The 27,914-nt window shown below is 57.0% G+C and overlaps 1 protein-coding gene across 17 annotated transcripts; it reads left to right on the plus strand.

Moving 5' to 3' along the window:
• The first annotated feature begins 380 nt into the window (after positions 1–380).
• Tcf7 (transcription factor 7) lies at positions 381–25,670 on the plus strand. Of its 17 annotated transcripts, none has more exons than XM_069993748.1 (13): positions 381–739; positions 821–887; positions 1,409–1,533; positions 16,396–16,504; positions 17,392–17,479; positions 19,027–19,119; positions 20,044–20,163; positions 20,948–21,110; positions 21,220–21,327; positions 21,768–21,816; positions 22,508–22,580; positions 24,177–24,197; positions 24,766–24,828. In XM_069993748.1, the coding sequence occupies exons 1-13, from the start codon at positions 491–493 to the stop codon at positions 24,770–24,772; spliced, it is 1,272 nt and encodes a 423-aa protein (XP_069849849.1). In that variant the 5' UTR covers positions 381–490; the 3' UTR covers positions 24,773–24,828. The 17 variants fall into 17 exon arrangements, with proteins under 17 accessions (XP_069849849.1, XP_069849846.1, XP_069849855.1 ...); XM_069993745.1 differs by lacking the exon at positions 24,766–24,828 and adding an exon at positions 24,833–25,670 and having other exon boundaries at positions 382–739; XM_069993754.1 differs by lacking the exon at positions 24,177–24,197 and having other exon boundaries at positions 382–739; positions 24,766–24,845.
• The last annotated feature ends 2,244 nt before the right edge of the window (positions 25,671–27,914 follow it).

The raw sequence follows: 27,914 nt of genomic DNA on the forward strand, positions 1-27,914 counted from the left end.
CCATCAACAGGCTAGAGGAGAAGCCTAGGCCCAGGGTAGGAATGTCTCCTAGGTGAGGAAGCAGGGTCAGGACTTTCCTTGAGAGTTCCAGCATCTTGGGACGTGATGGCTGGCAGGTTTGTCAGCACCTCTCTCGCGCCGGCAGAGCGAGCCCTTTAAGACTCTGCCCAGTGAGCGCGTCCCAGACTCTCCCCCCCCGAAGAGGAGGGGCGGGCCCGGACCTCCCGGCCCCGCCCACCCGCACAGACCACGCCCACCCGCGACAGGCCCCGCCCCCGGCACTCCGCCGGCGGCGCCTTTGATGTTCCGCCCCGCCGGCTCCCGGAGCGGCCGAGCCCGGCGCCCTCGCCCCGCGCCCACCGCCCGCCCAGGCGGAGCCAGCCCGCGCTCCGCCCGCCGCGCTCCGGGCTCGGAGGTCCACACTCCGGGCTCGCCGCTTCCCGGGCCGGCTCCCCGCACGCCCCCACGTCCCGCGCGTCCGGAGCGCACCATGCCGCAGCTGGACGCCGGCGGAGGCGGCGCGGGTGGCGGCGGCGGCGGCGACGACCTCGGCGCGCCCGACGAGCTGCTGGCCTTCCAGGATGAGGGCGAGGAGCCGGACGACAAGAGCCGGGACAGCGCCGCGGGCCCCGAGCGGGACCTGGCCGAGCTCAAGTCGTCGCTCGTGAATGAGTCCGAGGGCGCGGGGGGCGCGGGCGCCGACGCCGGGGCCCGCGGCGAGGCGGAGGCCGGCGCCGAGGTGAGCGCGCCGCGGTGCGCGGGGTCCCCGCGCCCCCGCCCGGCCCCCGCCCCTCACCGCCCCGACGCCCTCTCCCCGCAGGCGCTCGGGCGGGAACACACTTCGCAGAGACTTTTCCCGGACAAACTTGGGGAGTCTCTGGAGGACGGTGAGTTCGTTCTGCGCGGCCCGGTACGGGGGGGTGCCTCCTTCCCCCCCTCCCTCTCCCTCCCTCCCCCTCCCCCAGCAGCTGCGGCTCCCTAACCCCGGGGGTGGGGGCGGGGGCGGGTTTCCCGGGCTCGGTGGGGCCCCAGTCACTTCCGGTGCCCTGACCTTTATAGGAGTAAACAGACCCCCGCCATCTCCGCCTCTCCCCTGCAGCCCAGGTGACTGACTGATTTCCCCCCCCCCATCGCCTCGGGGAGCCCGCGTTGTTCCTCCCCCCCCCACCTCCCCAGCCCTGCTCCCCAGCGGGAGGGCTGAGGTGGGGAGGCCTGGACACGCGGGGTTCTTCTCCCAACCACTTGGCACCTGGCAACACCCTCCGCCGGCTCCCTAGCCAGGCACGGACTTGAAGGGGATCCCTTGGCAATCCTCGTTTCGATGATGATTTTTCTTTCAAGAGCAGACCACAGCCTGCAGCTCCGCAGCTGCCCGGGCTGGTGTCTGACCCAGCTGTGGTTTTTCCAGGCCTGAAGGCCCCTGAGTGCTCCAGCGGCATGTACAAAGAGACCGTCTACTCCGCCTTCAATCTGCTCATGCACTACCCACCGCACTCGGGAGCCGGGCAGCCCCCCCAGCCGCAGCCCCCGCTGGTAAGTGACCACCCCCCCCCCCAGCAGCCTGCGCCCTGCTACAGGCCGAAACTTGGGCAAGAAAGTGACTTCTGCCTAAGAGGATGACAATTCCGTGCTGTTCCCCTCACCCCTCAGCTAAAAACCCAAAGAACGCTGTTACTGCGGGAAGGAGGGGCTCTGCCTGGGGTCATCACCTCTTGCTCACTGGCTGTTGGCTTTTGTCTTCCCAGCTTGCTCACAAGCAGGTTTGGGGCCCTGGGTTCTGGGGTGGACCCTCTCCGTCCTGAGAGGAAGGTTGTCTGTAGAGTTAGCTTTCTCAGCCTGGGTCTTGGAGGAAGAGGCAGGAGAGTTTGCTCCTCTGTTTGGTTCCTAGTTGTGTAGGAGTAGAGAGTTCCCCTTACCTGTGTCATTACTGGCTTGAGTGTGTCCTTGTGGCAGAAGGACCCAGAGTACCAAGTGGGTTCTGCGCAGGCTGGCTTGCTCTCATAGGCATCAGGAATGGGTCAGTCAATGCTGTCTATTGTCAAGGGCCATCTCATAGAACAGGAGTTGATTAATTTTTATTTTTATTTTTTGTCCATCATGGGGCTTGAACTCTGGGCCTGGGCGCTGCCCCCCAGCTCTTCAGCTCAAGATGAGTGCGCTACCACTTGAGCCACAACACCACTTCCAGTTTTCTGGTGGTTAATTAGAGATCAGAGTCTCATGGTCTTTTCTTCCCCAGGCTGGTGTTGAATCACAATCCTCAGATCTCAGCCTCCTGAGTAGCTAGGATTACAGGCGTGAGCCACCAGCGCCCGGCTAGTTGAATCTTTTTAACTACCCAGAACGTTGGGATCTTTGCACCATCACCACAAGTCAGGCCTCTTTGCTCCCGGGTGTAGATAAAGTGGGATGAGGCCGAGTGAGAACATCATAGCTGCACAGCATTTCAGACTGTCTAAAGGTGGCCCGAGTTAAGGGTGAGGGCAGGCTTGGAGGTTTCTGATGAGTAACTGCTGGTGTAATGTAAGCCCAGTACAGGTGGGGCCATGGGCAGCTCATGATGGGGTCCACCCAGACTGAGGAAAGGGGATCTGTGAGGCTGTTTCAGATGAGGAGTGAGCACTGTGGTGAGAGCCATTTCCTGCCAAAGCTGGTAGGAGGTAAGAAAGCAGACATAGGCTGCTCTCCAGAAGCCTGAGTGGAAAACCTGGTAGACAGCTGACTTAGCAGTGGACTCATCCTCTGGACCCCGTTTCTTCATCTGTTATCCAAGTACGTTGGTTGGCCTGACTTGCTGCCCTGGGGTGTCTGGGCTCATGAGGTGGTTCCCTTCTAAGCCTGTGGGGAGGGGGCTCCCCAACCCTGAGGCCTACCCCCTGCCCCAGCAGATGTTTCACAAGAGATTTTAGGGTCCCCTGTAAGGTCTAAACCCATAGATTTAGAGCCAGTTGACACAACTGTAAAATGCTGGCAGGTGTTGCTTGGACTGAGCGTAGGGTCACTGTGGTCATGGTAACTAGTTAAAAACCTAGGTCCAGCTGGGCACTGATGGCTTACGCCTATAATCCTAGCTACTCAGGAGGCTGAGATCCGAGGATCATGGTTCAAAGTCAGCCCAGGCAGGAAAGTCTGTGTGACTCTTATCTCCAGTTAACCACCAGAAAACTGGAAGTGGCACTGTGGCTCAAAGTGGTAGAGTGCTAGCCTTGAACAAAAGCTCAAGGACAGTGTCCAGGCCCTGAGTTCAAGCCCCACAACTGACAAAAACCCAAACAACTAGGCCCCAGGAGTTTCCTGGCAGGGGGCAGGCAGCAATTCAGAGTTCCTCTTACAGCCTTGGGCTAGCAGCAAGAGAATACCCAGAGACAGAGAGCCTCCTTCTGTTAAGGGTGTGGGTGATGGGACCATTCAGTATTCAGTCCAAGAGTGGGTGGACACTAGACTCCCACAGTCAGGATCAGCCCTATGGCCTGGCCGCCACCATGTAGAAAAACACAAGTTTCAGCAGTTCCTGGCTGTGTGTCACATGTGTCCTGCCTGGTGCTCCTCCCTGTGTCCCCTAGTTGCTGCTCCCACTACTGGCCTCGTCCTAGCCTCTGCTGCTCCGCGGGGCTGGGATGAAGACAGGCCTGTGGTAGGGGGACCCTGGGTAGGAGAGAGGTCCATGAATAGAGGGGCGCCTCTTTTGAGCAAACCCCATAGTTACATCGCATAGCAGGTAAAAGTAGCGTGGCCTGGTTTTTGTTTTGTCTTCTCTGCTTTGAGACCTGGGGGGGGGGGGGGGCGGCGCTATGCACTGGTCGTAGGCCGGACTTGGGGATTCTGGGGCCTGTAAGGCAATATTCCTTAGGGAGAAGCCGGCTGTTGCATGGGCAGCATTGCTCCTGTGTGGCTGGGGCTGAGCCTTTTGCCATTCACATGAAATGGCCAGGACAGACAAAGGCGGAAAGTCGATTAGTGATTGCCAGGGCTGCGAGGAGGAGGAGGAGGAGGAGGAGGAGGAGGAGGAGGAGGAGGAGGAGGAGGATGAAGACGACGACGATGATGTTGATGACGCCATCGTCATCAACCGTTAGTGGGCAATGGGGCTTCTTTTGGGGATTCCGAATTACAGAGATGGCAGTTATACAGCCTTAAACGAAAAGCCACTAAATGGTGCATTTTAACATGGCGTCTTTTGGGGGTATGAATTATACATTTCCTTGTCCCTGTGTTGGGGGGGGGGGCTTGTCAGGAGCAACAAGCAGCAGCCCCCATGTGGGGAGCCTGGGGGAGGCGGGGGCTCATGCTGGGGTCTCGCCTGTGCGTCGCTGCGGTGAGGTTCGGGTGAGGGCTGTGTGAAGGAGCCCTGGGCACGCAGGGGCTGAGGCCATGTGTGGCGCCCCTGTCCCCCAGAAGGGGTCTTGCTGGCAGGGAGCGGAGGCTGAGCACCACTCAGGGTGGAGTAGGCCTGTGAAGAAGGCATCTGGCAGCAGGCCATTCCCTAGATTTTGGGGAGTCTCCAGCTAAGTGGTGAGTAGACCCCAGCGAGGCGAACTATCAAAGAGGCTCGGCTGCAGGTGTCCCGCGCAGAGCTGGCTCCAGCCCCGGCTGTGAGGAAGGGTGACCTGAGCCGCACCGTCTAGGCTGCTGCTTGTCCAACAGGTGAAGATGATGAAGGTCTGGCACGGGCCTGAGCTTCCCTCCAGACAAATCTGTTGTTGTTATGGCTTGAACTCTGGGCCTGGGCCCGGGCCCTATCCCACAGCTCTTCAGCGCTCTACCACTTGAGCCACAGCGCCACTTCTGGTTTTCTGGTGGCTCATTGGAGATAATAGTCTCACGGGCTTTCCTACCCAGGCTGGCTTTGAACCATGATCCTCAGATCTCAGCCTCCTGAGTAGCTAGGATGACAGGCGGGAGCCACCAGCGCCCAGCCCCTCCAGACAAACCTTAAGGTTACCCCTCTAGTGCCTTCCGTTGTCCAAACCGTTCACCCCTGCCTGACCGTCCCCCTCTCTCTCCTGGTAGGTTTCTGACCTCAGGACCTTAGCCCCTTCTCTTTGAGCTTCCCACTGTCTTCCACAGCTCTTCACCAAAGTGCCACCTTTTCATTCCCCCTTTGGAGCTTTCTTCAGATGTCACCCTCCCAGGAAGCGTTCTGTGACCCCCTCCTGTGCCCCGCCCCGCGGGCCCCAGCTTGTCTTGCGCACCCCAGCAGCCCTTCAGGGCAAGGTAATCGCATCGCTTTACGAGACACTTACCATGCTGAGGGTGTCCAGGCCCTGGTTTCCTCGTCTGAGCAAATGGGCTACTGAGCCGCCCTCCTCTGCTTAAGCTTTGCCAGAGAGGCACCCTGGGGCCCTGAGCTGGGGTCCGGTTGGCTTTCTCCTGTGCTGTTTTGACTCTGCTGGCGCTGGCTTGGGGACAAGGCCCGCCTGGAATCCGTCTAGACGCTGTCGCTCTCCACGTTCTCAGAGACTGCGTGGCTGGACCTTGGGCTCAGGTGCACCAGCCCTCGCTTGCTGCCTGACCTCGCCCACAGATTCTTTTTTTAGTGATGAGGCAATACTAGGAGTTGAACTCAGGCCGTAACTTGCTAGCCCTTAAGCAGTGCCTCTAGGCCATTTTGCCTTAGGCTATTTTTCATCTCTGAAGCTTTTCCCCAGGCTGGCCTCAGTCTGTCATCCTCCTACCTATATGCCTCCTGCTTAGCTGGGATTACAGACCTGTACCACCACGTCCAGCTTGTTTACTGAGATAGGGTCTTGATAACTTTTTTTTTCCCCCCCAGGTTGGCTTTGAACTGAGACCCTCCAGATCTCTACTTCCCAAGTAGGTGGGATTATAAACTTGAGCCACTGTGCCTGTCCTTCACCCAGATGGTTGGGAAAAGTACTTATTCCTAAGCCACAGTGGGAGCCATAGCTGCTCCTCCATCCTGAGAATTCTTTCTCATCCCAAAGATTTATTTCAAAAGTAACTCCCCTTCCTCACCCACGTAAAACCCTTGTGCGGAATGTAAGGAAACGAGAGGGAGCCCGTCAGCAGGTGGCTCTTTTTGTAAGTTGAGATCTGAGGATCATGGTTCAAAGCCAGCCTGGGCAGGAAAGCCCGTGAGGTTCTTATCTCCAGTTAACCACCAGAAAACCGGAAGTGGGGCTGTGGTTCAAAGTGGTAGAGCGCTAGCCTTGAGCCAAAGAGCCTAGGAACAGTATCCAGGCCCTGAGTTCAAGCCCCACAACCAACAACAGCAATAACAATATAAAAGGCCTTAGACGTCTCTTAGGGCTTGCTCTGCTGGCCCTCTGGTGTCCAGTCAGGCTGTAATGCTTCTTGGTTTCCATTGAGGTGATTTTCCTGGAGCATAATGTGAGAGAATCGGGGCTGAGGAAGTGAGAGGAAGCAGGGCCAGAATTCTGCTGCCTCAATTGCCTGTGGGTTTGGGCCTGTGCGGTGGGCTCGCCCTGGCAGGGCCCTGGCAGCAGGGATGAGTCTTGGTTGCTCTTTACTCCTTAGCTTTGTGCTGCGTGATGGGACCTAAGGGATCTTATCTTTATTTATTTTTTTGCCAGTCCTGGGACTTGAACCCAGGGCCTGGGCACTGTCCCTGGGCTTCATTTGTTCAAGGCTAACACCCTCCCACTTGAGCCACAGTGCCATTTCTGGTCTTTTCTGTGTATGTGGTACTGAGGAATCGAACCCAGGGCTTCATGCATGCTAGGCAAGCACTCTACCACTTAGCCACCTTCCCAGAGCTCCTTAAGTGATCTTAAATGGCTCTTCTTTGTTGACTCGGGAAGCAGTGGCATTTGGGCAGTCTGCAGCCTTGCTCCCGAGTTGGGACTCTGCTTTGAGCTGGCTTCCTGCCCCGCTCCGTTCTGGGGATAGGGTGGCATGGCTGCAGTTTTGGGGTGCGCAGATGGGCATTCCTCAGGCCAACAAAGAGCCTGGTTGTGTTGGTCGGATCTGCTACGGTGTGTGTGCAGGTGCGCTTTTGCTTAAGATGAATTCTCTACCACTTGCGCTACGGCTCCACGCCTGGCTATTTGGTGGTTCGTTGGAGATGAGTCTCATGGCTTTCTTGCACTGGGCTGGTTTTGAGCTGCAATCCTTAGATCGCAGCCTCCTGTGCAGCTAGGATTACAGGCCTGAGCCGCCGGTGCCTGGCTCACTAGGACTTTGTATCTCAGCTCCACCAGGATTCCCTCAAGGTGGTTTCTCCAGCCAACACCTAAGGCATTCATTTCGGCTCGGCCTCTACCACGTCGAGCTGAGCCGTGGGTGTTAAAGGAGGGAGCCAGGGGTGAGGGGCCCTGTGGTCTCCTGAGGCCTCAGCCCACCCTCTGCCCCCTGCAGGAAGGGGGTGGCCGGGACTCCAGGGTACTGGTGCAAAGTCACATCACTGCTGAGGCCAGGGTGGGCCCAGAGCCCCCTGGGGGAGAAGGGGCAACATTGAGCCGCTGTCCCCCAGCCTCCTCCCTGCGGTCCCCTAGCCAGGGGCACACCCCACGCGCCTGAGACTGCGCTTCCTGTCCCTGTGTACAAACAAGGCCGTGCTGAAGGAAACAGGTGTTTTGTGGGGGTCACAGGAACGCCCTTCCCCTCCCGCAGTAAGGTGCTGTGCTCTCTGGGGCCCTCCTATCGATGGGGCCGGCCGGCCCAGAAGAGGCCCCTCCACTGCCGCAGCTGCCTGTGCGCGCGGCCCCACCTGCTCCCCACCAGAAGGTGAAGTGTCGCCCGCCCTCCCTGGCTGCCGGGGCGTGGAACGGCACAGTGGATGTGGGGTGTCTGGCTGGCGCCCACACTCTCCAAGCTGGGTTGGAGGCCTCCCATTGTACAGGCCTCTGGAAAGGAAGCTTAGGGCTGGACTGCTGTCCTTGGCACCTCACACCCCCCCCCCCCCCGCCTCGGAGGTGACCCTCAGAATCCCTCCTGTGTTCTCGGCCTGGTTTGGCCAAGCCAAACCTCTGCCCACCCAGAACTCGGCGCTAGCAAGGCAGAATGCTTCGGGGGTGGGGGAGAGAGAGGCTGGGGGACAGCTGGCGAGGCTTCTGGAAAGGAGCCTGGGGAAGGGGGAGCAGGAGGACGCTGGGGTGGGGTACAGCGCAGCCGAGGAGAGAGACGCCCCGAGGAGCGTGGGCTCTGACCCAAGCCCAGGGCACGAGGCGAGGCTGGAGAGTCGCCAGCACGCAGCCTTGGTGCCCAGGCAGCGCTGGTTCTAGAGCCCAGGAAGGCTGGCAGTATGTGGGGCGAGTTGGCAGCGGGGACGGCCAGGGCGGTGCCCACCGCAGATGGTTTGAGTTGGACATGCAGGGGCGGGGCGGGGCGGGCTGGAGGTGGGGAGGGCAGCTGGCTGGAGGAATGCGAGCAGACCAAGGGCCGAGGGCAGGCCTCGCGCTGGGGGGACCCTAGGGCGCTGGCCAGTGCGGGCCCAGGACCCACCCCAAGGTGGGCAGTGCTGGTTTCCTCTCACTGCAGCCCAAGCGCCCCTGGCCAGCCCTTCCTCTCCCGGGACCCCCAGGGCTGGCCTCTTCCTTAGGCAGTTCACCGCCTTCTGCCTCGGGGAGAGCAGCCCGGGGTGCAGACCCCCACAGCCCCAGCCCGGGGGCGCTTGCTCCCCCACACCTCTGGGCCCCAGTTGTGTCAGCTGGGGGGGGGGGGTCCCCGGCCTATTCTGCCTGCCTGGTCTGCACCCAGTGCCGCAGCCCGGAGGCAGCCTGGTGACACAGGCTTCACCCCGCAGCCGCGTCTCCCCAGCCAGCACGCCCCGGAGATCAGAGGAAGCGGCCTGGCTGCCAAATGCGCTTCCTCCCGGCCCGGCTCCCGGCGAGGAGCTGTCTGCCCCACACCGTCTGCTTCCAGATGACGTGTGCAGCCGAGGCCGCGGGCATGGGCGGGCAGACAGGGCCCTAGGAGCAGGGGGTGCGGGCTGGCCCCCCCCCACGTTGTCTGAGCTAGCCTGGGTGCCAGTGGTGGCAAATGGCCTCCTGCTAGAAAAGCCAGATTTCCCAGCAGGGGCTGGGGCTGGGGGTGGGGGAGAAGGAAGCGTCCCATGTGACCCTCTAGCAAATCTGTCACCAGTGATGGAGGGGGGGAGATGAGGGGGTGAGCTAGTTAAGGCTTGTGAGGTCCAGATTGGATAGACAGACCTGCCGGTTGGGTGGGCCTGGTGCGGGGGGGTGAGGGGGGGACTGGCTGGGTCTGGCTGCCGTCGAGTGGAAGGGTGGTCAGGAGTGGGGGGAGCAGGTGATGGAGCCCCGGCTTGGGACTCGGAGTAACTCTGCCTTGGCCGTGGTGGCTGCGGCCCAGCCTCCTGGTGTGCCGGGCCCGCCATCTGAGACGCATTACTGATGCTTTGTAAACTCCACATCATGCGGCCACATGAAAGCCTGGGAACCTAAAAATAGCCACGCCCGGAGCACGCCCCGCACTGGCGGGGCCCAGCTGACCTCTGCACGCACGCACACGCACGCATGCACACCCACCCACCGCCAGGCCGCCGCCGCCGCCGCCGCCTCTCCCGGGGAGCCAGGACTGGCAGTGCCACACCCACGCAGCAGCGTGGGCAGCCCCTGCCCCAGGCGCTATCTAGGCACAGATCTCCTGGCTGAGTCTGGGCTTCGGGCCTTGAGGCCTCACCAGAGGCAGAAGAATGTCAGCAGGAGCCAGGAAGCGGCCTGAGCGCGGAGCGTAGCCTCAGGGCCTCTGCCTGGAGTTGTCGGGGCAAGCTCCTAGCGAAGCCACCAAGCCCCAGCAAGGTGGAAGGGGACCCCGGAAGAGGCTCCCCCACCCCCCATTGACCACCGGCAGGGTGGGGGAGAAGGGCAGGTCTGCGGGGCCCTGGGCTTGGGTGAGGAGCAGGAGCCGCTCTCCTGCCCGGCTTTCTGTGCGTTCCCTATGGTCTCCGTGACCAACTGCAAAACCACTCTTTTCCCTAAAAATAAACATGCTTATGGGATCGGGAGCAGCTTTGTAGCTATCAAAGGAAATCATAGGGTGCTTAAGAAAATTACATTGTGTTTTCAGAAAGCAGCATGAAAGTCATTAAGTTGGAGGCTTCATTCAGATCAGATGGCTCTGTGGCCAGCCTGGTGGCCAGGCAGGCAGAGGGTGGGTGGCCTCAGATGCTGAGACACAGCCAGGGTCCAGGCGGGGCTGGCCTCCCGCGGCAGCCACCCCCGAGCCAGCTGGCTGGCTTTGAAGCAGTGTGCGGCCCTGGGAGCCGCCCAGCTGCCCGTGGCCAGCAGCCCTGCGCGAGGGGCTAGCGGAAGCAGCAAGGCCCGAGGCCGCGAATGCTGGAGGCCAGGTTGAGGTGTGGAAGCTTCCAGGGATGGTATGGTAGTTTGGATCCAAAAGGTCTAGTGAAGCTCTAGAAGGTCCAGGCCACATGTGGCCCTTTTCCACAGCTCGGAGTCCGGCCCAGAGTAAGTGCTCAGCGAACAGTTGTTGAAAGAACAGCAGCTACAACATATCTAGAGCTACCCCAGAGCCAGGCCTGTGCAGAAGCTGAGCAAGTAGGTGCTACTGTTGCCCCATTCTCCAGACGGGGAAAACTGAGGCTCAGACAGGTTGAAGAACATGCTAGCAGCCCACAAATCAGGAGCTGGAACCTCCTGCGCTCCTTGCTGTCCTGCCCGGTTTGTTCTAGAATGTGTGGGGCTGGATGCGGTGCAGGCCAGGAAGAGGGCCGAGTTGGTTGGGGGAACAGCACTTAGGCTCTGCGGAAGAAATGCCATGTGGGAAAGAGTCGCGAATGTCCTTGAAGGCTGGCTGGGAACGGTCCACAGCAAACGCTCTGAGCAGCTTGGTGTGGATCGCTGGGAGTGGCTCCCAGAGTGTCTGCAGCCTCACAGGGGGCGTCTACTGCCTCACTCTGGTCACCCCACTTCATGAGAGGTTCAGCAGTCTAGCCTGATGGTCCCAAGGAAGTGGACGGCCAGCATCTTGACTTGGCACAGAGCTGGCTTTCCTGGAAAGTCTTTGAGCAAGGACACACTTGCTTTGGGCTTTTTTTTCGGGTCGGTCGTGGGGCTTAACTCAGGTCCTGGGCGCTGTCCCCGAGCTCTTCAGCTCAAGGCAAGCGCTCTACCACTTGGAGCCACAGTGCCACTTCTGGTTTTCTGGTGGTTCATTGGCGATGAGTCTCACTCCTGCCTGGGCTGGCTTCAGCTCGTCCACAGTGCTCCCTTGCCCCCTGGGCAGCACGTGTTTGCTAGAGAGCTGCAGCCTCCTGGCTCCCTGTACCATCCCTTTCCCTCCTCAGCCCGCGGGAGTTGGGCTGCGCCCGCACTGTTATGCCCCACCTCAGCCTTGCTCAGGCCTCTGCTTCCAAGGGCCCTGCTGGCCGTGGGTGCAGCCCCGCCCCCTTCCCGTGCCACACTGGGGTGGGGGCGAGGGTGGGAGCCTCCAGCAGCTGTTGGCTGGGCCTCGTCTTGTTTGCTTGTGGATAAACGGCCAGACACAGACCGCACAGAGCCCAAGGCCTCGCCTGGCTGTCCATAGCTGGGAAGTGGAACCCGGGCAGAAAGGTTTCGCACCACCAGCTGTTGCCCGGCCCTCCTGGCCTTCCGGGGTAGTGTGTCCACCCTTCCAGCCCCGGCCCTCATGGAGGGTTCAGGCCAGACCTGTGTCACCGTGCACACGAGGGTGAGTTCAGGTGGGGAGGTCGAGGCACGCAGCCGGCCAGCTTGTTTCTAGGTTGGTTTTTGACAGCTGCTGCCAGCCACAGGGGTGCCTGTGAGGCCTGTGGCTGAAGTGGGGAGTCTGGTCAAGAACCCCAAAGGATGCTGCTGGACACCTGGCCCTCCTCGGCTAGGCCCTGCCTTCTTTTCCCGAAGCGCCACACCCTCGCCACGCTCCCTCCAGAGCCTGGCTCTCCTCTTCCGTCAGCCGGGCTCCGGAGGCCTTGTCCCGCCTGCCTTGGTCCACGGGGGAGCTGGGTGAGGAAGCACCAGGGCCTGGGCGAACGGGATGCCTGGCCAGGAGCAGCAGCTTGCTGATGTCAACCAGCAGCTTGCTGCAGCAGCTCCGGAAGCGTCTTATTTTCCTCCTAAAAACATCCTGTCCCAGGGGCGTCCCCACACGGGAGGAGGGGCTGTGCAAGTGAGCGAAGGCTGGCCCTCCGCAGGGGTGTGGCTTGCCAGGCTGCATGGGGGTGGGGGGACCTTTAGTCCCCACCAGTGCCCTGCAGGGCCTGTTATCTGATGTCAGGCCAGGTGCTGGGGGACTGCCGCAGGCAGTGGCGCAGTGGCTTTGTGGCCAGCAGGTGGGATGAAGCTCCTGGTCCACAAGGGTTGTGGCCCGGCCATTCCCAGCCTCTGGCCATGGCCAACACTCTAGGCCGGTCCTCTGGAGAGCACCGTGTCCTGGGCTGAGGATGAAGGGCCTGAGCAGGGCTCCGACTTGCCCTCTCTGTGTGTTGGGGCATGCGTACCTGCATGGATCAAGGCTGGCGCATCCTTAGGGAAAGCCCAGGAGCCGGCCTGTCCCTGGGCATTTCTTCCCCGGGGCTAGCCAAAGTCCTGAGCATCTGTGCAGTGCCACCCAGTGTCCCCCCCCAGGGCTGCCTGATGGGGCTCCCAGGGCTGATGAGGGCCAATATTGGCTCCTGCAAAGTGGGGGAAAGAAGACCCCCAAGGCGGCTTTTTTTTTTTTGGATGGTCTGGGGCTTGAACTCTGGGCCTGGGCGCTGTCCCTCAGCTCTTCAGCTCAAGGTGAGCGCTCTACCACTTGAGCCACAGAACCACTTCCAGTTTTCTGGTGGTTTATTGGAGATAAGAGTCTCATGGACTTTCCTTGCCCAGGCTGGCTTTGAACTGTGATGCTCAGATCTCAGCCTCCTGAGTAGCTAGGATGACAGGCGTGAGCCACCATTTCAGTTGTTCGGGGAGTTGTGCTGAGGGAGAAACCAGCTGGCACTCACTGTGTCCAATGTGGGCCTAGTGTTTTTCCAGAAAGGGTGAGTGGCAACCCAGATTTTCCCAAGCTGCTCCTCCTGACTCAGACCTGCAGGCAGGAGAGGGTGGGGGTGGGGGGAGGTGTCTCAGGTGGTAGGCAGGCTGACCCTGGATGCTCCAGGCTCTGGCTTGCTGCGACCCTGGGCCTGGCCCTCACTTGCTCCGGGCCTGCCATGTTCTCCCTGAGTCCCCACTTCGAGGGCCTGGTCTATGCAGTGAAAAGCAATTCAGGGCACAACCCCAGACACAGGAAGGGCGGGAGGCACACAGGCAACTATGGCATGTTGGGGTCAGTATATTGGGGTATCACCTTGGAGGGAACACAGGGTTTAAGGGGTGGCTCTGCCATTGTGCCCACAGGGAGCTCCTCATGTGAGGAGGGGTGCGGGTGGCAGCCGAGCCGGGTGGGCGTGCGGAGGCTCCGGGGAGTCTCTTTGGTGTGTGCTGAGGACAAAGATGACCACGAGAACCACACTCCCCCGGGGACCCCAAGCAGATCTGGCTGCTCTGTGGCCCATGACTTAATTTCACTGCCAGGCAGGCTCCTGCCAGGCAGAACCCCCTGGTCCTGGAGGTCCCAGAGGGGATCTGAGAAGCGCTGGCACAGATGAGCCAGGCTAGCGAAGGGAGAGACTGAGCTTAGGACTGGCACAGCCTTGCGCTGTTCTGCCCACGGGGCCCATAGGGTCTTGGTGGCATAGAGGGTGGCATCCCAGAGGAGCCGTGCCTCAGTCTCCCCATCTGTCAGTGGGGCTAGTAACTGCCCCTCACCGGTTGGGTTAAGGAATGTCTGATGCTCGGTGGCTGTTGGCAGACTTGCAGACATTCCTTGGCTGGTACTCGGCAGCTCGGTCACGCACCCCGATGGCTTGCGCCTGCTGGTGGACCCCGCCGTATTTTGCAGGGGGTGCTTATCCCCGGGAAGGCGTTCATATAGAAGGGCCTGGTTGGGCCTCACAGGCTCTCCCACGCTTCAGGCTGGAGCCGAGAGGAAGCAGCAACTTTCTTGGCTGGGAAAGTGTTGTGGGGCTCAGGCACTTGGGGGTTTTCAGAGTCAACTGTCAGCGGCGAGGGGGTTTCTCTGCTGGCGGCGGGGCGGGAACTGGGCGCTCACCGGCCGCTCTGCGTGGAGCACAGCAGCCCCTGTGGGTCTGCAGGGAAAATGCCCACTCTGTTCATTTTGCACCTGAGCCTGCATAAGTGGAGGGGGGAAGCCCGGCCCAACCTGAGGGCCAAGAAGCAGGAGACCTGTCAGGAGAGCCCCACGTTCACCTCCTGCTGCCTGCCTCCAGCCTGCCGAGAGGCCCCAGGGTGGGGAATTCTTAGCGGGGAGCTAGAGTTGGGGTCACGGACCTGGGTGAGTAGCGGCAGGAGGGGCCAGCCCTGCTGGGCAGGGCCTATCACCTGGCCACTGGGTGGAGTCTAGACAATAACTGACTAGAACAGCAGCGGCTCAGCCCTGGAGTCTGAATGAATCCTGGACCTGTCCTGGTGGGGCCACAGGCTGGTGGGAGAGCAGGGGTTTTGGGGTCTCCTGATCTGAACAGTCCACTAGGAGTCATCCACGCATCTGTGAGCACGCTGCATGCCCCACTCTGAGCTCACTCCTCTGCCCTGTTGAGGTGCTCGGGGCCTGGTGGGGACAGTCACCCCAGGCCTGCCTCCCCACCGTGTTGTCTGGGAGGTCCTGGAACAACCCTGCGCCGGAGCTCTGGAGCAGGACGTTCCGCCGGCTTCAGGGGGCCAGAGGTCCTATGCCAGACGGTTCCCCTGGCTACCACTACTAGGCATGGGGGGAGGGGGGGCTGGGCCAGGCCCAGCCACAGCCTGTGTGACCGTGGGAAGGACTGGCCAGGCCTCAGTGCCTTCCCCGGCGGCCTGGCCTCCCGAGGGCCTCGAGCTGCGGGTGGGTTCTCTGAATCCCCCGCCAGCACCCCTCCTGCGCTTGGTGGCAGACTCCCAGCCCACGGCTCGCCCTCAGCACCCACATAGCAGTCATGGGCACATAGCAGTCATGGGCTGAGCTGCACTGCAGCCTTGCCTCGGCCAGCCTGAGCCGTCCTGCACCCTGCATGAGTCGTGGGGTGCTTTCCCGCGGGTCACAAGGCCTGCTATCTGTCCAGCCGGCGATGGCCTGTGTCCTAGCAGATAACAAGGCCTTCAAGATTCCCAGTAAGTTCCCTACTTTTGTTGCCCCGCAGCAATCGATGGCTCCCCCAAACTCTAGCTGGACTTCCCACCTGTGCCCAGTGAGGTGGAGGGCACTGATATTCCCTCTCGGGGACGAGAGGCCCTGAGCTGAGGAAGACAGGGCCTGTATATGATATGAGCAGAAAGCTTAAGGGGGTTCTGGTTTGGCTCTGTTGAGTTTGAGGGGGGTCCACTGAGAGTGGAATCATTAGGTGAGCATGTTTGAACCCAGGGCCTGGAAGGGAAGTTGGGAAAGTGACAAAGGCCAAGAGTGGCTCAAGGAGGGAGCCAGCAACTGCCTGATGCCAGGGTGGGTAAAATGAAAACAATTGCCCACTGGGTCCAGGATGGTGGACATCGCTGGGAACCTTGACAAGTTGGCTGACGGCTGGGGAAGGATCCCAGACGGGAGAAATGGCAGCCTCTTGGTAGCCTAATGAATGGGGGTGAGATAGGCAAGATTCAGAAGGTGTTTGACGCAGCACGTGAAGGGCCTCAGGCGTCCACACTGCCTGTGCTTGCCAGCTGCAAGCGGCCTGGGAGCTGAGGGGAAGGCGCAGCTCACCACTGGAGGCAGGAACACAGAAGAGGATGGCAGACCAGGGCTGGCGCTTGAGGTGTGTGAGCTTTGTGTCCCGCCTCAAGTTGGGCTCGGACCCAACTTAACCTTTTTTCTCCTTGCCCGGAGCCCCCAGTAGCCAGGTTGCAATTTATTCTAGCTGGGAAGCAGAGCTTGATTGTAGTAGGTATATACGCCCTGAGCACTCGGGTCTGGCAGTGTCTCCCTGTGGCCAGGTTGTGTGTGGAGCCCTCCTCTTCCCAGCCTCTTTCCCCATCAACAGATGACTGACTCATCTCTTGACTGAGAACCAACCTCTCAACTGTGTGAAAAGTAAGAGTCCTGTGGTATTAAGAAAACCAGAAGAGTGGGGGCTGGGCAGCACCGGTGGTCCTGCAGGGAGCCGGGCCTCACACCTTCCAAGTGACAGGGCCCAGAGGTCCTTTCCTAGAGGAAAGAGTGCCAGGCGCTGCTGCCTGGGAATGGTGGCTGTGTGCAGTCTTGCAGATGATCCACTGGCCTCCCACATCGAGCACCCGGGACCTGGGTATGCCTGCTCAGGCAGAGTCGGGGCGGGGGCCAAGTGCACTGGAGAACACCACAACACAGGATGGAGTGGCGCCCTCCACCTTGAGCAGCCCACATCCTGCCTCCCGGCCCCCTTCCCCCTCCGCCTCTCCAGGCTCATTTCCCCTCCTTATTTTTCAGCACAAAGCCAGTCAGCCCCACCATGGAGTCCCCCAACTCTCTCCTCTCTACGAGCATTTCAGCAGTCCACACCCCACGCCCACCCCTACAGACATCAGCCAGAAGCAAGGTATGTTGGGCCTGGCGTGGGGAAGGGGGCCTGATGAGGCCCAAGGTCTGACTTCTGAGACTGGGTAGCTTGGCCCGCTTTGTAACTGGCCATGCAAACCCAGGGCCTGTCTTAAGAATGTGAAGGCTGGGGCTGGGAATGTGGCTTGGTGGTAGAGTGCTTGTCAAAAGAAAAAAGCCGGAAGTGGCGCTGTGGCTCAAGTGGCGCTGTGGCTCAAGTGGTAGAGTGCTAGCCTTGCGCTGATGAGCTGAGGGACAGCTCCCAGGCCCAGAGTTTAGGCCCCATGACCGGACCCCAAAAAAAAGAATGCGAAGGCTTCAGCTGGGGTGGGAGGTTCGTGTGAGTGACCCCCAGCCATGCAGCATCTGAGCGGCCACCATCTGTGCACCTCTGATAACTCAGAGCTGCAGCCTCCTCCTCCCCCAGCAAGAAAATGGAAAGTGGTGGTTGTGATGGCTGATTCACCTCAGTCCCAGCCCAAGTCATTCTGAAATCTACCATTGTCAGCTGTGGGAAAGCTGCTGACTCAACCCCGGGGCTGGGTGGAGCCCTGGCTCCCCAGGCCAGGTTCCTGCAGGCCTTCTGCTCAGAAAGCCAGGCTGGAGCCTGCAGCAGGACACATCCAGCTGCAGATCAGCAGGGGGCCCAGGAGAGTGACACCTAGCCTCCCACTCTTGAGGGGTTCCATAGACAAGTCACCCCACTGCCTTGCCCTTGGTCCCCTTACCTCTTAGGCCACTGCCTGTGCGAGGATAGCCCTGAACAAATCATGATGTGTAAAGCCCTCGCAGAGAGAGGTGGGGTCTTAGAATGAGCCATCAGAAACTCTAGTATGCTGCTGAAATCACCACCAGCCAGGCTTAGCACTTACCTGGTTCTTTCTATAGTTCATAGGCCGCTGCAGACCCCTGACCTCTCTGGATTCTACTCTCTGACCTCAGGCAGCATGGGACAGCTCCCCCACACCGTGAGCTGGTGAGTGTGGGCCCCATGGGAAAGGAGCACTGCAGGCTGGATGGACTAGACCTGCCCTTCCGTGCCCATCCTTCTACACCAAGTGTGCTGCAGGTGTAGACAGCACAGGCTGGCCAGCAGCTCTGCTCCACCCAGCTCTGCGAGGGGCCTTGTGGTCCTCTCACCTCTGGGCATTCCCCAGTTGGCTTGGAGACCTCTAGAGCCGTGCAAGTTTGAGAGAAAATGAAGGTAGGCCAGAGCAGGGAGAGGACAGAATGGACAGCCATCAGAGGCTGGTGGTTCTGGAGTTGCTTGAGGCATCAGCCCTGTTTCTGTGGTGACCAGCCCCTTTGGCTCCTATTACAAGGCCAGGACAAAGGAGCCTAACCCCCCCCCGTTGGGCCTGACTGGGCCCAAGGGTGTTTCTCAGCTGGAATCTGCCCTCTGCGAGCTACAGGGTCTTTAACTCCTTGGCCTGTGTGACCAAGGCAGATCTCTAACCACTCTCCTGGCCACGCAGTCACCCAAGGAGAACAGGAAAGACTGACTTCCCAGGAAGGCAGGGAAGGCCACAAGCGTGCCTGCCCCTTCCCACTTGCTTTTCATGATCGGCACACTGCTCCTTTGGACAGAGCTCCACTTTAAATACAAGGCAGGACTCTCTCCAAGCACCCTCGGGAGCACGATGGGGCAAGAGTGCTCAGCGCGCAAACGACCCCCCCCCCCAAAAAAAATCCTTGAGATTCGTCAATTAACCATCAGAAAACTGGAAGTGGCACTGTGGCTCAAGTGGTAGAACGCTAGCTTTACGCTGCGCCCAGGCCCAGAGTTCAAGACCCACAACTGACAAAACAAAAACCAAGAGCCTTGAGCCTGCAGAGGAAGTTTAGCCACTAAAGCTTTAAGCACAGGAGGAGCAGCCCTGTGTCCTGGGGTCCCGCTGGGCAGCCCTTGGCTGCCAGGCGAGGAGTGGGTTAGCTCTCTCTGCAGTGAGCCTTGCAGTAGGCCACACAGGGTTCTGGATGCAAAGAAGCACTACTTAAAGCTGATTGATACTTAGGTTTCTGCCTGCTCAGAACTGGTTTGCCAGGTGGGTGACCCAGGCAAGAAGCCAGACAATGACAGGGCACTGTTAGTATTGCTTTGCCAGGGATGATAGGGACCCAGAGGGGTCTCATTCCACTTGGGATGGATGGATGACCAGGAGTGGAGCAGGCAAGTTGGGGGTGGAAAAGCAGTTCAGACATCTGCAAAGGCTCTGGCATAGGTTATCAGCCTAAACTGTCAAGGAAACTTAGGAAGGCAGCTGGGAGGCCCAGGAAGTCTGTGGAACTGGCTCCTGGGAGGAGACTAACAGGCTAATCCAAGGCTGGGAACGCTAGTACAGCTGGTAGGAAGAAATAGGTGCCGCGGAAGTTTCCCACTGGTGGCAGAGGTTTGAAGGGCATCTGAGGAAGGAGGTCCATTTGTCTTGAAGACTGTATTGGTCAGGCCCAGTAAGGTGTGAAAGTCCCTCCTCATGGCTGGCTGGCTGCCAGGCTCCTAACAGCTGTCTCTCCCAAACACAGGCCCAGCCCTCCTCTCTACCCCCTGTCCCCTTCCTGCGGATATAGACAGCACTTCCCTGCCCCTCCCGCAGCCCCTGGCGCCCCCTACCCCAGGTGAGTTCCCTGCTGGTAGCCAGGCTCCTGCTTCCTGTCTCCCAGGCTTCAGTGCCCACACAGGGCTGTGCTTACCCTGTGTCCATCTGTCCGTCTGCTACTCTGTGCCTGAAAACAAAGGTAGTGGGAGTCTGAGGCCTCTGCAGAGCCAGGCAACAGTGCACGCACACGATTAACTTCACTAGAGTTCTGTACCCTGACTGGGGCAATGCCTTTTACACCCCCCCCCCCCAGTGCTGCCCTTCAAGGGATCGCACACCTGTGCAAGCAGCAAGGGACAGGACAGTTCTCCCCCACAGCACAGTGAGGTGAGGGGGAGTGGGCTCAGACAAGGAATGGCAGCTGCCACTTGCAGCTCAGCGCAGGGAGCAAAGTGCGGACACACGCTGCTGGGGAACACTCAGAGACCCCAGCCCTGCAGTCCAGTTTGGGAAAGGATCATGGGAATGGTGGTTTCCTTAGAGAGGCAGGGAGAATTACACTAGCTGGAGCTGGCTGGGAGTGAAAGGAAGCAGCAGATGGAGAGATCTCAGCAAGGAGCTCAGGCAGGATTTGAGTCTGGGTTTGATTCTGTGAACGGTGGGGGAAAGTTCAGCAGGAGTGAGCCAGGAACATTCTAGGCCATGAGGAGAGGGGCTTAGGGTTAGAGCGTGGAGGCCCATGGGACCACTGTAGGCTCCCGAACCCCATCCATGGGGGCAAGTGGCAAGGAGGGGACAGACTCAGTGCTGTTTGGGACTCAGCAACTCTGAACAGCAGCCGTACAGTTTTGCAGCGTCTGCAGTGTGTCGAGAGCAGGGTTTGTGTATCGCCTGTGTGTCAAGCCAGCGGGGTGGGTATCTGTTCACCTGTGTCTTCGGACACTGTGCAGGACCTTGGTATGCCCGAAGTCTGGCTCAGTGTTAACCCCCCTCCTGCCGCCAGGTTCACTCACCCATCCCTGATGCTGGGCTCAGGTGTTCCGGGTCATCCGGCAGCCATCCCTCACCCGGCCATTGTGCCACCCTCAGGGAAGCAGGAGCTGCAGCCCTATGACCGAACTCTGTGAGTAAGAACACCCCAGGATGTGTGTGTGTGGGGGGGGGGAGGTGTGGACAGGCAGTCAGCAGATCTATTTGATCACTCAATATCTATGCCTTCACGCCCAAGACGGACTTCCTGGCAGCTACCAACAGGCCCCTGGCTCTGCCATCTTGTGGCATGAGCTACTGCCAGGCTGGTTTTTTTTTCTTCCCTATGATGATCACGGCCTTATACTAGTGCTCTTCCACTTGAGCCATAGCCTCACGTACAGCTTTTTGCTGGTTTAATAAAAAGAATCCTCACAGATGTTCCTGCCCTGGACTGGCTTCCTAGGATGACAAGACACGCACTGGGACTGGGGCTTTCAGTAGCGGGAAAGGATGGATAGGAGGAGAGGGGCTAGCTGCAGTGGTGGCTCACACCTAGAATCCTAGTTATTCAGGAGGCTGAGATGAGAGGATCCTTCATTTGAGAACTTGGTCAGGAAAATCCCATGAGACTCCTCTCCAATTAACTACCAAAAAAGCCAGAAATGGAGATGTGCAGCTCAAGTGGTGGAGCGCTAGCCTTGAGCATAAAAGCTCAGGGATGGCATCCAGGCCCTTAAATTCAAGCCCCAGGACCAGTACAAAAGAAAACAGATGGGTGAAGTCTATATGCCTGCTTCTCCCTGGCTATAGTCTCTGTGGCACCTTAGTGCTGTCATTTGTAAACCTTGGTACACACTTCACACCAGAGGAGGGTGAGGCGCTATGGGATGGCCACCAGGGGCAGAGGGCAGCTCTTCAGCAATCTGTATCCTCAGGAAAACACAGGCAGAGTCTAAGGCAGAGAAGGAGGCTAAGAAGCCAACCATCAAGAAGCCCTTGAACGCCTTCATGCTGTACATGAAGGAGATGCGAGCCAAGGTCATTGCAGAATGCACACTCAAGGAGAGTGCCGCCATCAATCAGATCCTGGGCCGCAGGGTGAGGCCATGGGCAGGTGGGCTGGCAAGGATGACCCCCGAATCCCTTCACCATGGTGTAGCCTGGACTCCCTGATGTACCCCCATCTTGCCCCTCTTTCCTACTGCAGTGGCATGCACTGTCTCGAGAAGAGCAAGCTAAGTATTATGAGCTGGCCCGCAAGGAAAGGCAGCTTCACATGCAGCTATACCCAGGATGGTCGGCACGGGACAATTATGTGAGTGACTAAAGATAGGCCACAGGCTGGGTTGGGGAGCCTTCTGAGATACTGTATGCCAGGCTGTACAATCAAGAGAGCAGAACTGCTGTCCTAATGAGACACATGAGGTAGAGCACCCAGGGGCTCCATGGTTTTACTGGAAGAGGCACAGCAGCGGCTGCGAAGGCAAGCCCACACATCCTGTCCCCTGCGTGGGGTTGGGCCACATGGGCAGATGAGGGAACATCTGGAGCTCGTTTGCTCCAACTTGATCAGATTGGGAGAGGAAGAATTCTCCAAGTGTAACCCCCACAACAGCCTGGCAAGAGCCACAATCAGAAAAACACGGAGGCCTCAAGATAGGCGGGACTCTGCCCAAGTTCCAGGAGCAGCTGGCTAAGCAGCAGGCCGGGGCACTTTCTCCATCCCACATCTGAGCATCTTTTCATTCCCTTCAGGGAAAGAAGAAGAGGCGGTCAAGAGAAAAGCATCAAGAGTCCAACACAGGTGAGGTCTTGCCGCAGCAACAGAATGTCCTCCCCATGTCCCCCTTTCCAAAGAACCATGAGGGGAGGGGCAGAGCACCCAGCCTCGAGCCTTCTGGACACAGGTCCTTGTAGCCAAGTGCACCTTCAAGTCTCCATGCCCCAGGGATCACCAGCAGAAGCAATGTGTGTAAGCAGGTGGTGCGCTGAGAGGCAGGGAGCCCTCCCAAAGCCCTTTGGTGACAGGAATGGCCCTGATGTCCATCTCAAGTGTGGAGTGCAGGCACAGCAAATGGCCTTATCCCTCCAGGGAATGTGGGTGGCAGTAACAAATGGATAAAGTGGGCAGGTAGTTGCGGTGGATGGACTTCCCCACAGGCATTTTCTGGGCTCTTGTGGAGCCTCCATGCTGCAAGGGGCCCTGGAAGCCTGCTTGAGTAGACCACCTTGCCACTTCATTCTTCCCACTGACTTTTCTGCCCAGCTGGGTGATACCTTTTCTGTATCTTGCTCTAGGCCCCCCAGATCCCCACTGAGGCTAGCTGTGCCATGGAAATGTCCATTCTTTCTGTGGGGGCTCTGGGGTATCTGTAACTGGCTAACACTGATATTACCTCTTCGTTCTGGGCCCTGCTCTGCCCTGCTGCCTGCCTGCTCGCCCTCTGCTCTGCCCTGCCCTGCCCCGCCCGCCCCTCTGCCATGGCTGTGAGCAGACCCTGGCTCGCCTAAGAAGTGTCGTGCTCGCTTTGGCCTCAACCAGCAGATGGATTGGTGTGGCCCCTGCAGGTGGGTTTGTCCCCACCGTCACTCTCCCTTTGCTTCAAGCTGCTTCCCCAACTGCCTATGTTCTGCTGGGCCTGCAGTTCCCTCCTTTGGCCCCTCAGGCCCCTCCCCAGGCACCCCCAATGAATGAGACCACCACACACCTTGTGGAGATCACATGGATCTAGATCTTACAAGTGGAGGGACAAAATATTCTAAACAGTGGAGGGACAAAATATTCTAAACAGAAGGAAAGGCAGGTGGCTCTGGTGCCAGCCAGATCTAGCAAGTCCTTAGCAAATACACAACTCAGGTGGCATGGGCCTCTGAAAAGGGATCCCTGCTGATAAAGTGCGCTAAGAAAAGCAAGGCAAGAACACTAAGACTGTCCAAATAACCTGGCTGCCTGTCATGTGACTTGCTATCTTAGACCAGAGGGCTAAGTGGGGAGCAGCGGTATCCCTGGGCTGTTGTAACTAATGGGTCCCATGGTGCCCAACTTGTATGCTTTAAGAAATAACGTGGAGTCAGGCACCAGTGGCTCATGCCTATCATCCTAGCTACTTAGGAGGCTGAGATCTGAGGATCACGGTTCAAAGCCAGCCCGGGCAGGAAAGTCCGTGAGACTCTCATCTCCAATAAACCACTAGAAAACTGGAAGTGGCGCTGTGGCTCAAGCAATAGAGCGCTTGCTTTGAGCTGGAGAGTGCAAGGATGGTGCCCAAGCCCAGAGTTCAAGCCCCATGACTGACAAAAAGAAAAAGAAAAGGTACTGTGGGTATGAAAAATACCCACTAAGTGCATAGTTATCACATTTAGGTCAGGCAAGGCCTAGCAGGACTGAGACCAGAGGCAGTCAACCATGTAGTGAACTAAGCCAAGTAAGGGCTAGACCTTGAGTTCAAACCACAGCACTTGAGGAAAAAACAAACAAAGCCAGGCACCCCGGGCTCAGGCTTATAATCCTAACCACTCAGGAGACAGATCTGAGGATCATGGTTTGAAGCCAGCCCAGGCAGAAAAATCTGTGAGACTTCTCTCCAATTAACCACCAGAAAACCAGAAGTGGTGCTAGGGCTCAAAGTGATAGAGTGCTAACCTTGAGTCAAAAACTCAGGAACAGCACTAGACTTGAGTTCAAGCTTTGCAACCAACTAAACCAGTTTATGCTTAAAGACAAACTGGCCTAGAGAATTCTTAAGTTGGCAACAGGCGAGAGCCATTACCCATTTCTAATTCTCTTAAGCCTAGTTCTAGGGACTGGAGACTAGTCAGCCAAGAAGCCACAGGCACTGCAGATCAGAATCCCACAAACACATGAAGCAGATGCTAGAAAGATCTATACTAGGGGATGCTCTCTGGAAAAGCAGAGACAGTTAGCATGCGGGCCCATTCAAGTTCCCTCTGCCACCTAGTGGTGGTCATGAGAATTGCACATGCCCTGGGTCAGTCCATGAGGTAGATGCAAGTCTGAGGGTACGAGCATGTCACTCAAGCCATGGGGGAGGGCAGACAAAAGAGCAGCAGCCAGACCTGAGCAAGATCAGCAATTTTTTTGGTTGTGGTGTATGACTATGAATTCACCCTCTATTTACAGATAACTCTCTTCACTATTCCTAGGAGGAAAAAGAAATGCATTCGGTACTTACCCGGAGAAGGCCGCTACCCCAGCCCCGTTCCTTCCGATGACAGTGCTCTAGGCTGCCCCGGGTCCCCCGTTCCCCAGGACTCACCCTCATACCTTCTGCTGCCCCGCTTCCCCACAGAACTGCTTGCTGGCCCTATGGAGTCAGCACCAACATCCTCAGGCCTCTCTGCTGCTCTCAGCCTCCCAGGCCCCGAGCCCTCCCAGGTCCCCAGCCACAGCACCTTTCCGTGTACACAAGTACAGCAGCAGGAGTCTCTGAGACAGGCGGCTTAGTATGCACAGAGTGCACCCCAAACCTGGGAGGAAGCTGCAGAGATCCAAATCACATGGAAACCAGACAAGGACTTGTCAGGTTCCAGCTCGGAAGCTTTCAGAAGCTTCACATCTGCCTGAACCTGACCTGGGCTATCAATTCAAACTGCTCAAGCAGTTGGGATCAGATCTGTGTTGTCATCTCATTCAGGGCATTCTGGGGCCTATAGCAGCCCACATCTCTTCTTATCACCCGCTATGCTAGCCAGATGCCCTTGCCTCCCCCCCCCTTTTTTTTTTTTGCTGTAGGACATAGATGGGCTGGACCTTCTCTACAAATGACTCATGTCCCTTCTGCCACACCCTCCTATGCCAGACACTTCATGGACCAAGAATGACCTGTTAATAGCAAACACATGCAGTGTCAACCACAAAGCTCAAGATGACAATGCTTCTCATGGGGATTGAGAAGCTGTTTACAACAAACCAGCTGCTACTCCTAAGCTGGACCAGAAGAAGCCTCTCACCGTGTTCTCAAGCTTACAAGAAGTGGAGCAAATGGAATTAGGCCTATGAGTCCAGGCAACAGGAATAACCCCCCCCCTCCCCCAGCAAGCAAATGTGGGTATAGAGGGTGTCTGGTTTTATTTCAAATTACACATCTCCGCTTACTAATCTTTTCACTTCCACGTCCACCTCATCCCCATCAGTTAGTTGAGCCAGCTTCTGGGCAGCTATGAGCAAACAAACACTGGCCCTACGCCTGCAAGGCCTATCCAGCATGCAGACTAGGCCAGCTTGCATTTCCTTACGGGGCTGCAGGAAGAACCAGCACAACTAAAACCAAGGAGCCCAGAAACCTCTAGTGGTGGACATGATTTTCACCACAAGCCACTTTAACATTTTTGAGCCAAGCTTCAATCCTGAGCCTTAAATTTTTTTTGTTGCATTTTTCACTGTACCTAGTCTGAATCCAAAGAAAACTGGCTGTCTATTCCAAACGCCCCTCAAGAAAAAACTTTTAGTTCCTACTTTAGCCACTGGTTTTTCAGAATCCAAAGATCACATATTCTAGCGTAGTGTTACAAGAAGTCTTGGGGGGGAAGAAGACCAATGTAGTATTCAAAGTATTTTTGTATTATTAATGTGTCATCATAGAGAAACTTTTTTAAACATAATAAAGATACTTTTTACTGGGTTTTTTCAAAGCCTGACACTGAGGACTAAGCTATTTTGGGTAACAGAACTGAACACTTCCCTCTTAACAATAAAACTTGGGTGGTTCTGTATAATTACTAAGGCTCCGGCCTATAGACTCACTCTCCCACTCAGGGGTTACTCTCATCTTGTTTCACCCTGAGAACAAAGATCATACTAGCTGTTAAGTTCCCTTTCCACAGGGTGCTGTTAAGCCCAAGCCAGCCTGCTTCCCAGTGTTTTTAGGAAATTTAGTTGGAACTGCCATCCATAGACACATGACATTACTCCAGGCAGACAAAAGACATGCTTCACAAGAACACATTTAAAGCAAAGATCAAGAGGGTTGTTGCTTTTTTGGTACCAGGGTTTGGTTCTGGACCTGGCATTGTTCAGCTTGCTTGCTCTACTTGAGTCACGCTTCCAGGTGGCTTTCTCCGCTTTTTATTTTGGAATGCTGCTCTTACAGATTTATGCCTGGCCAGTTTTTTATCACTTGATGTCATCTTACATGATTTTAATGTCATTCTTTCCTTCCAAAGGCCTGTGTTAAAGACATAATTTTTCCTATTTTTATTTAAGACCTATAAGGTGAGTGATAATTTACTCTTTACATGGCAGACATGCAAAGTATACTGCTACTGGGTGCCTGGTGGCTCATGCCTTTTTTTTTTTTTTTTTTTGGGGGGGGGGGTCCGGTCGTGGGGCCTGAACTCTGGGCCTGGGCACTGTCCCTCAGCTTTTCAGCTCAAGGCTAGCGCTCTACCACTTGAGCCACAGCGCCATTTCTGGCTTTTTTTCTTTTTGCTTATGTGGTGCTGGGGAATCGAACCCAGAGCCTCATGCATGCAAGGCAAGTGCTCTACCACTGAGCCACCTTCCCAGCCCGTCATGCCTTTAATTCTTGGCACTCAGGAGACTCAGACCTGAAGACTACATTTGAAAGCCAGCCCAGGCAAAAAAGTCTGAAGACTCATCTGCAATTAATTACCAAAACAAAGAGCCAAAAGTGGAGCTATGGCTCCTGTAGTAAACACTGCTCTCATAAACGTGAAAGATACCATAAAGCCACCAGTAGGTTAATCAGCCATTAAATAACGTTAAGAAATGTGTCACAAAGGACTGCGTACCAAGCCACCATCATGTACTTTATCTTCGCCCCCAGATTTGACTTTTTTGAAAATACAAAAATCATCTTTATGAATAAAGGCCACTAGACTGGGCCAGAAGTATACATCTGTAATCCTAGCAGTTGAGAAGCTGAAGCAGGAGGATCTCAAGTTCAAGGTCAGGCAGGGCCACACAGTGAGAGTGTCTCAAAAAAGTAGGCCACTTGTAATCCCAGACCTGCTTCTTCCTGGGAACGTGGTAGAGGACACCAGCCATTCTCTGGACATCTGTCCCATTTTAAAGAATTCCACTCTAGCTACTGGCCTACTTGTTTCCAAAAACTACATCCCAATAGGGCTTGTGCAAGGCTGGGTGGTTTCATCTGATCTGGAGTCATTTACAGCACAATGGTTACAGGAACAAAGTGCCCTTTGTATAGTTGGTACAGGGCAGTCTTTGGCAACTTTGTTAGACCAGATCTCTAAGGAGAAAAAAAATAAGCCCTTGCCCTTCACTTCAAAAACAAAATCTGAATCCTCCCAAATCACACCACAACACTCCTATGAGGCCAGAAGGTGACGAGGTTATAAACACAAATTGAACTTCAAAAGCTATTCCAGTCCCCAATCATAGGCAGCCAAGAACCAACCCAGTTTTCTGAGCACAGAAACAGGATCCTGGTCTGATGTTCTAATTCTAGATATCAGACTGTATTTACTACCCTTCTACAACAGCTGCACTCCATCCTGTGCAGAGGGAATACGGTAGAGGTTCAGTCTGGCAAGTCTTCCAATTAGAACTTGTTTTCCTTTTCTAAGAAGAGGTCTAGAACTGATTTCTGAATGGCTCCCATGGTCTCAAGTTTCTTTTGACTGTAACAAGTAGGGTCAGACATACTGCTTCCTAAATCTGTTTCATGCACAAGGAACCACACTAATAACAAATCCACTTAATAACAGAAGAATGCTTCTTTACATGGGAGGCAGGAAGAACAGGAGTTCCTGCAACCATCTCCAGAACAGAAAAGAACCGAACAGAGGGGGCAATAATGACAAGGCTATACTTGCAAGACTAACAAAGCAAAGCAGAACTTAAAACCAGTTACACAAAAAGCTCAACTGGCTTTGGTGTTAGGAAGGCTACATTAGCTG

The sequence above is a fragment of the Dipodomys merriami genome, unplaced genomic scaffold (genome assembly GCF_024711535.1).
Source record: "Dipodomys merriami isolate MVZ:Mamm:240054 unplaced genomic scaffold, mDipMer1.0.p SCAF_44, whole genome shotgun sequence".
Lineage (NCBI taxonomy): Eukaryota > Metazoa > Chordata > Mammalia > Rodentia > Heteromyidae > Dipodomys > Dipodomys merriami.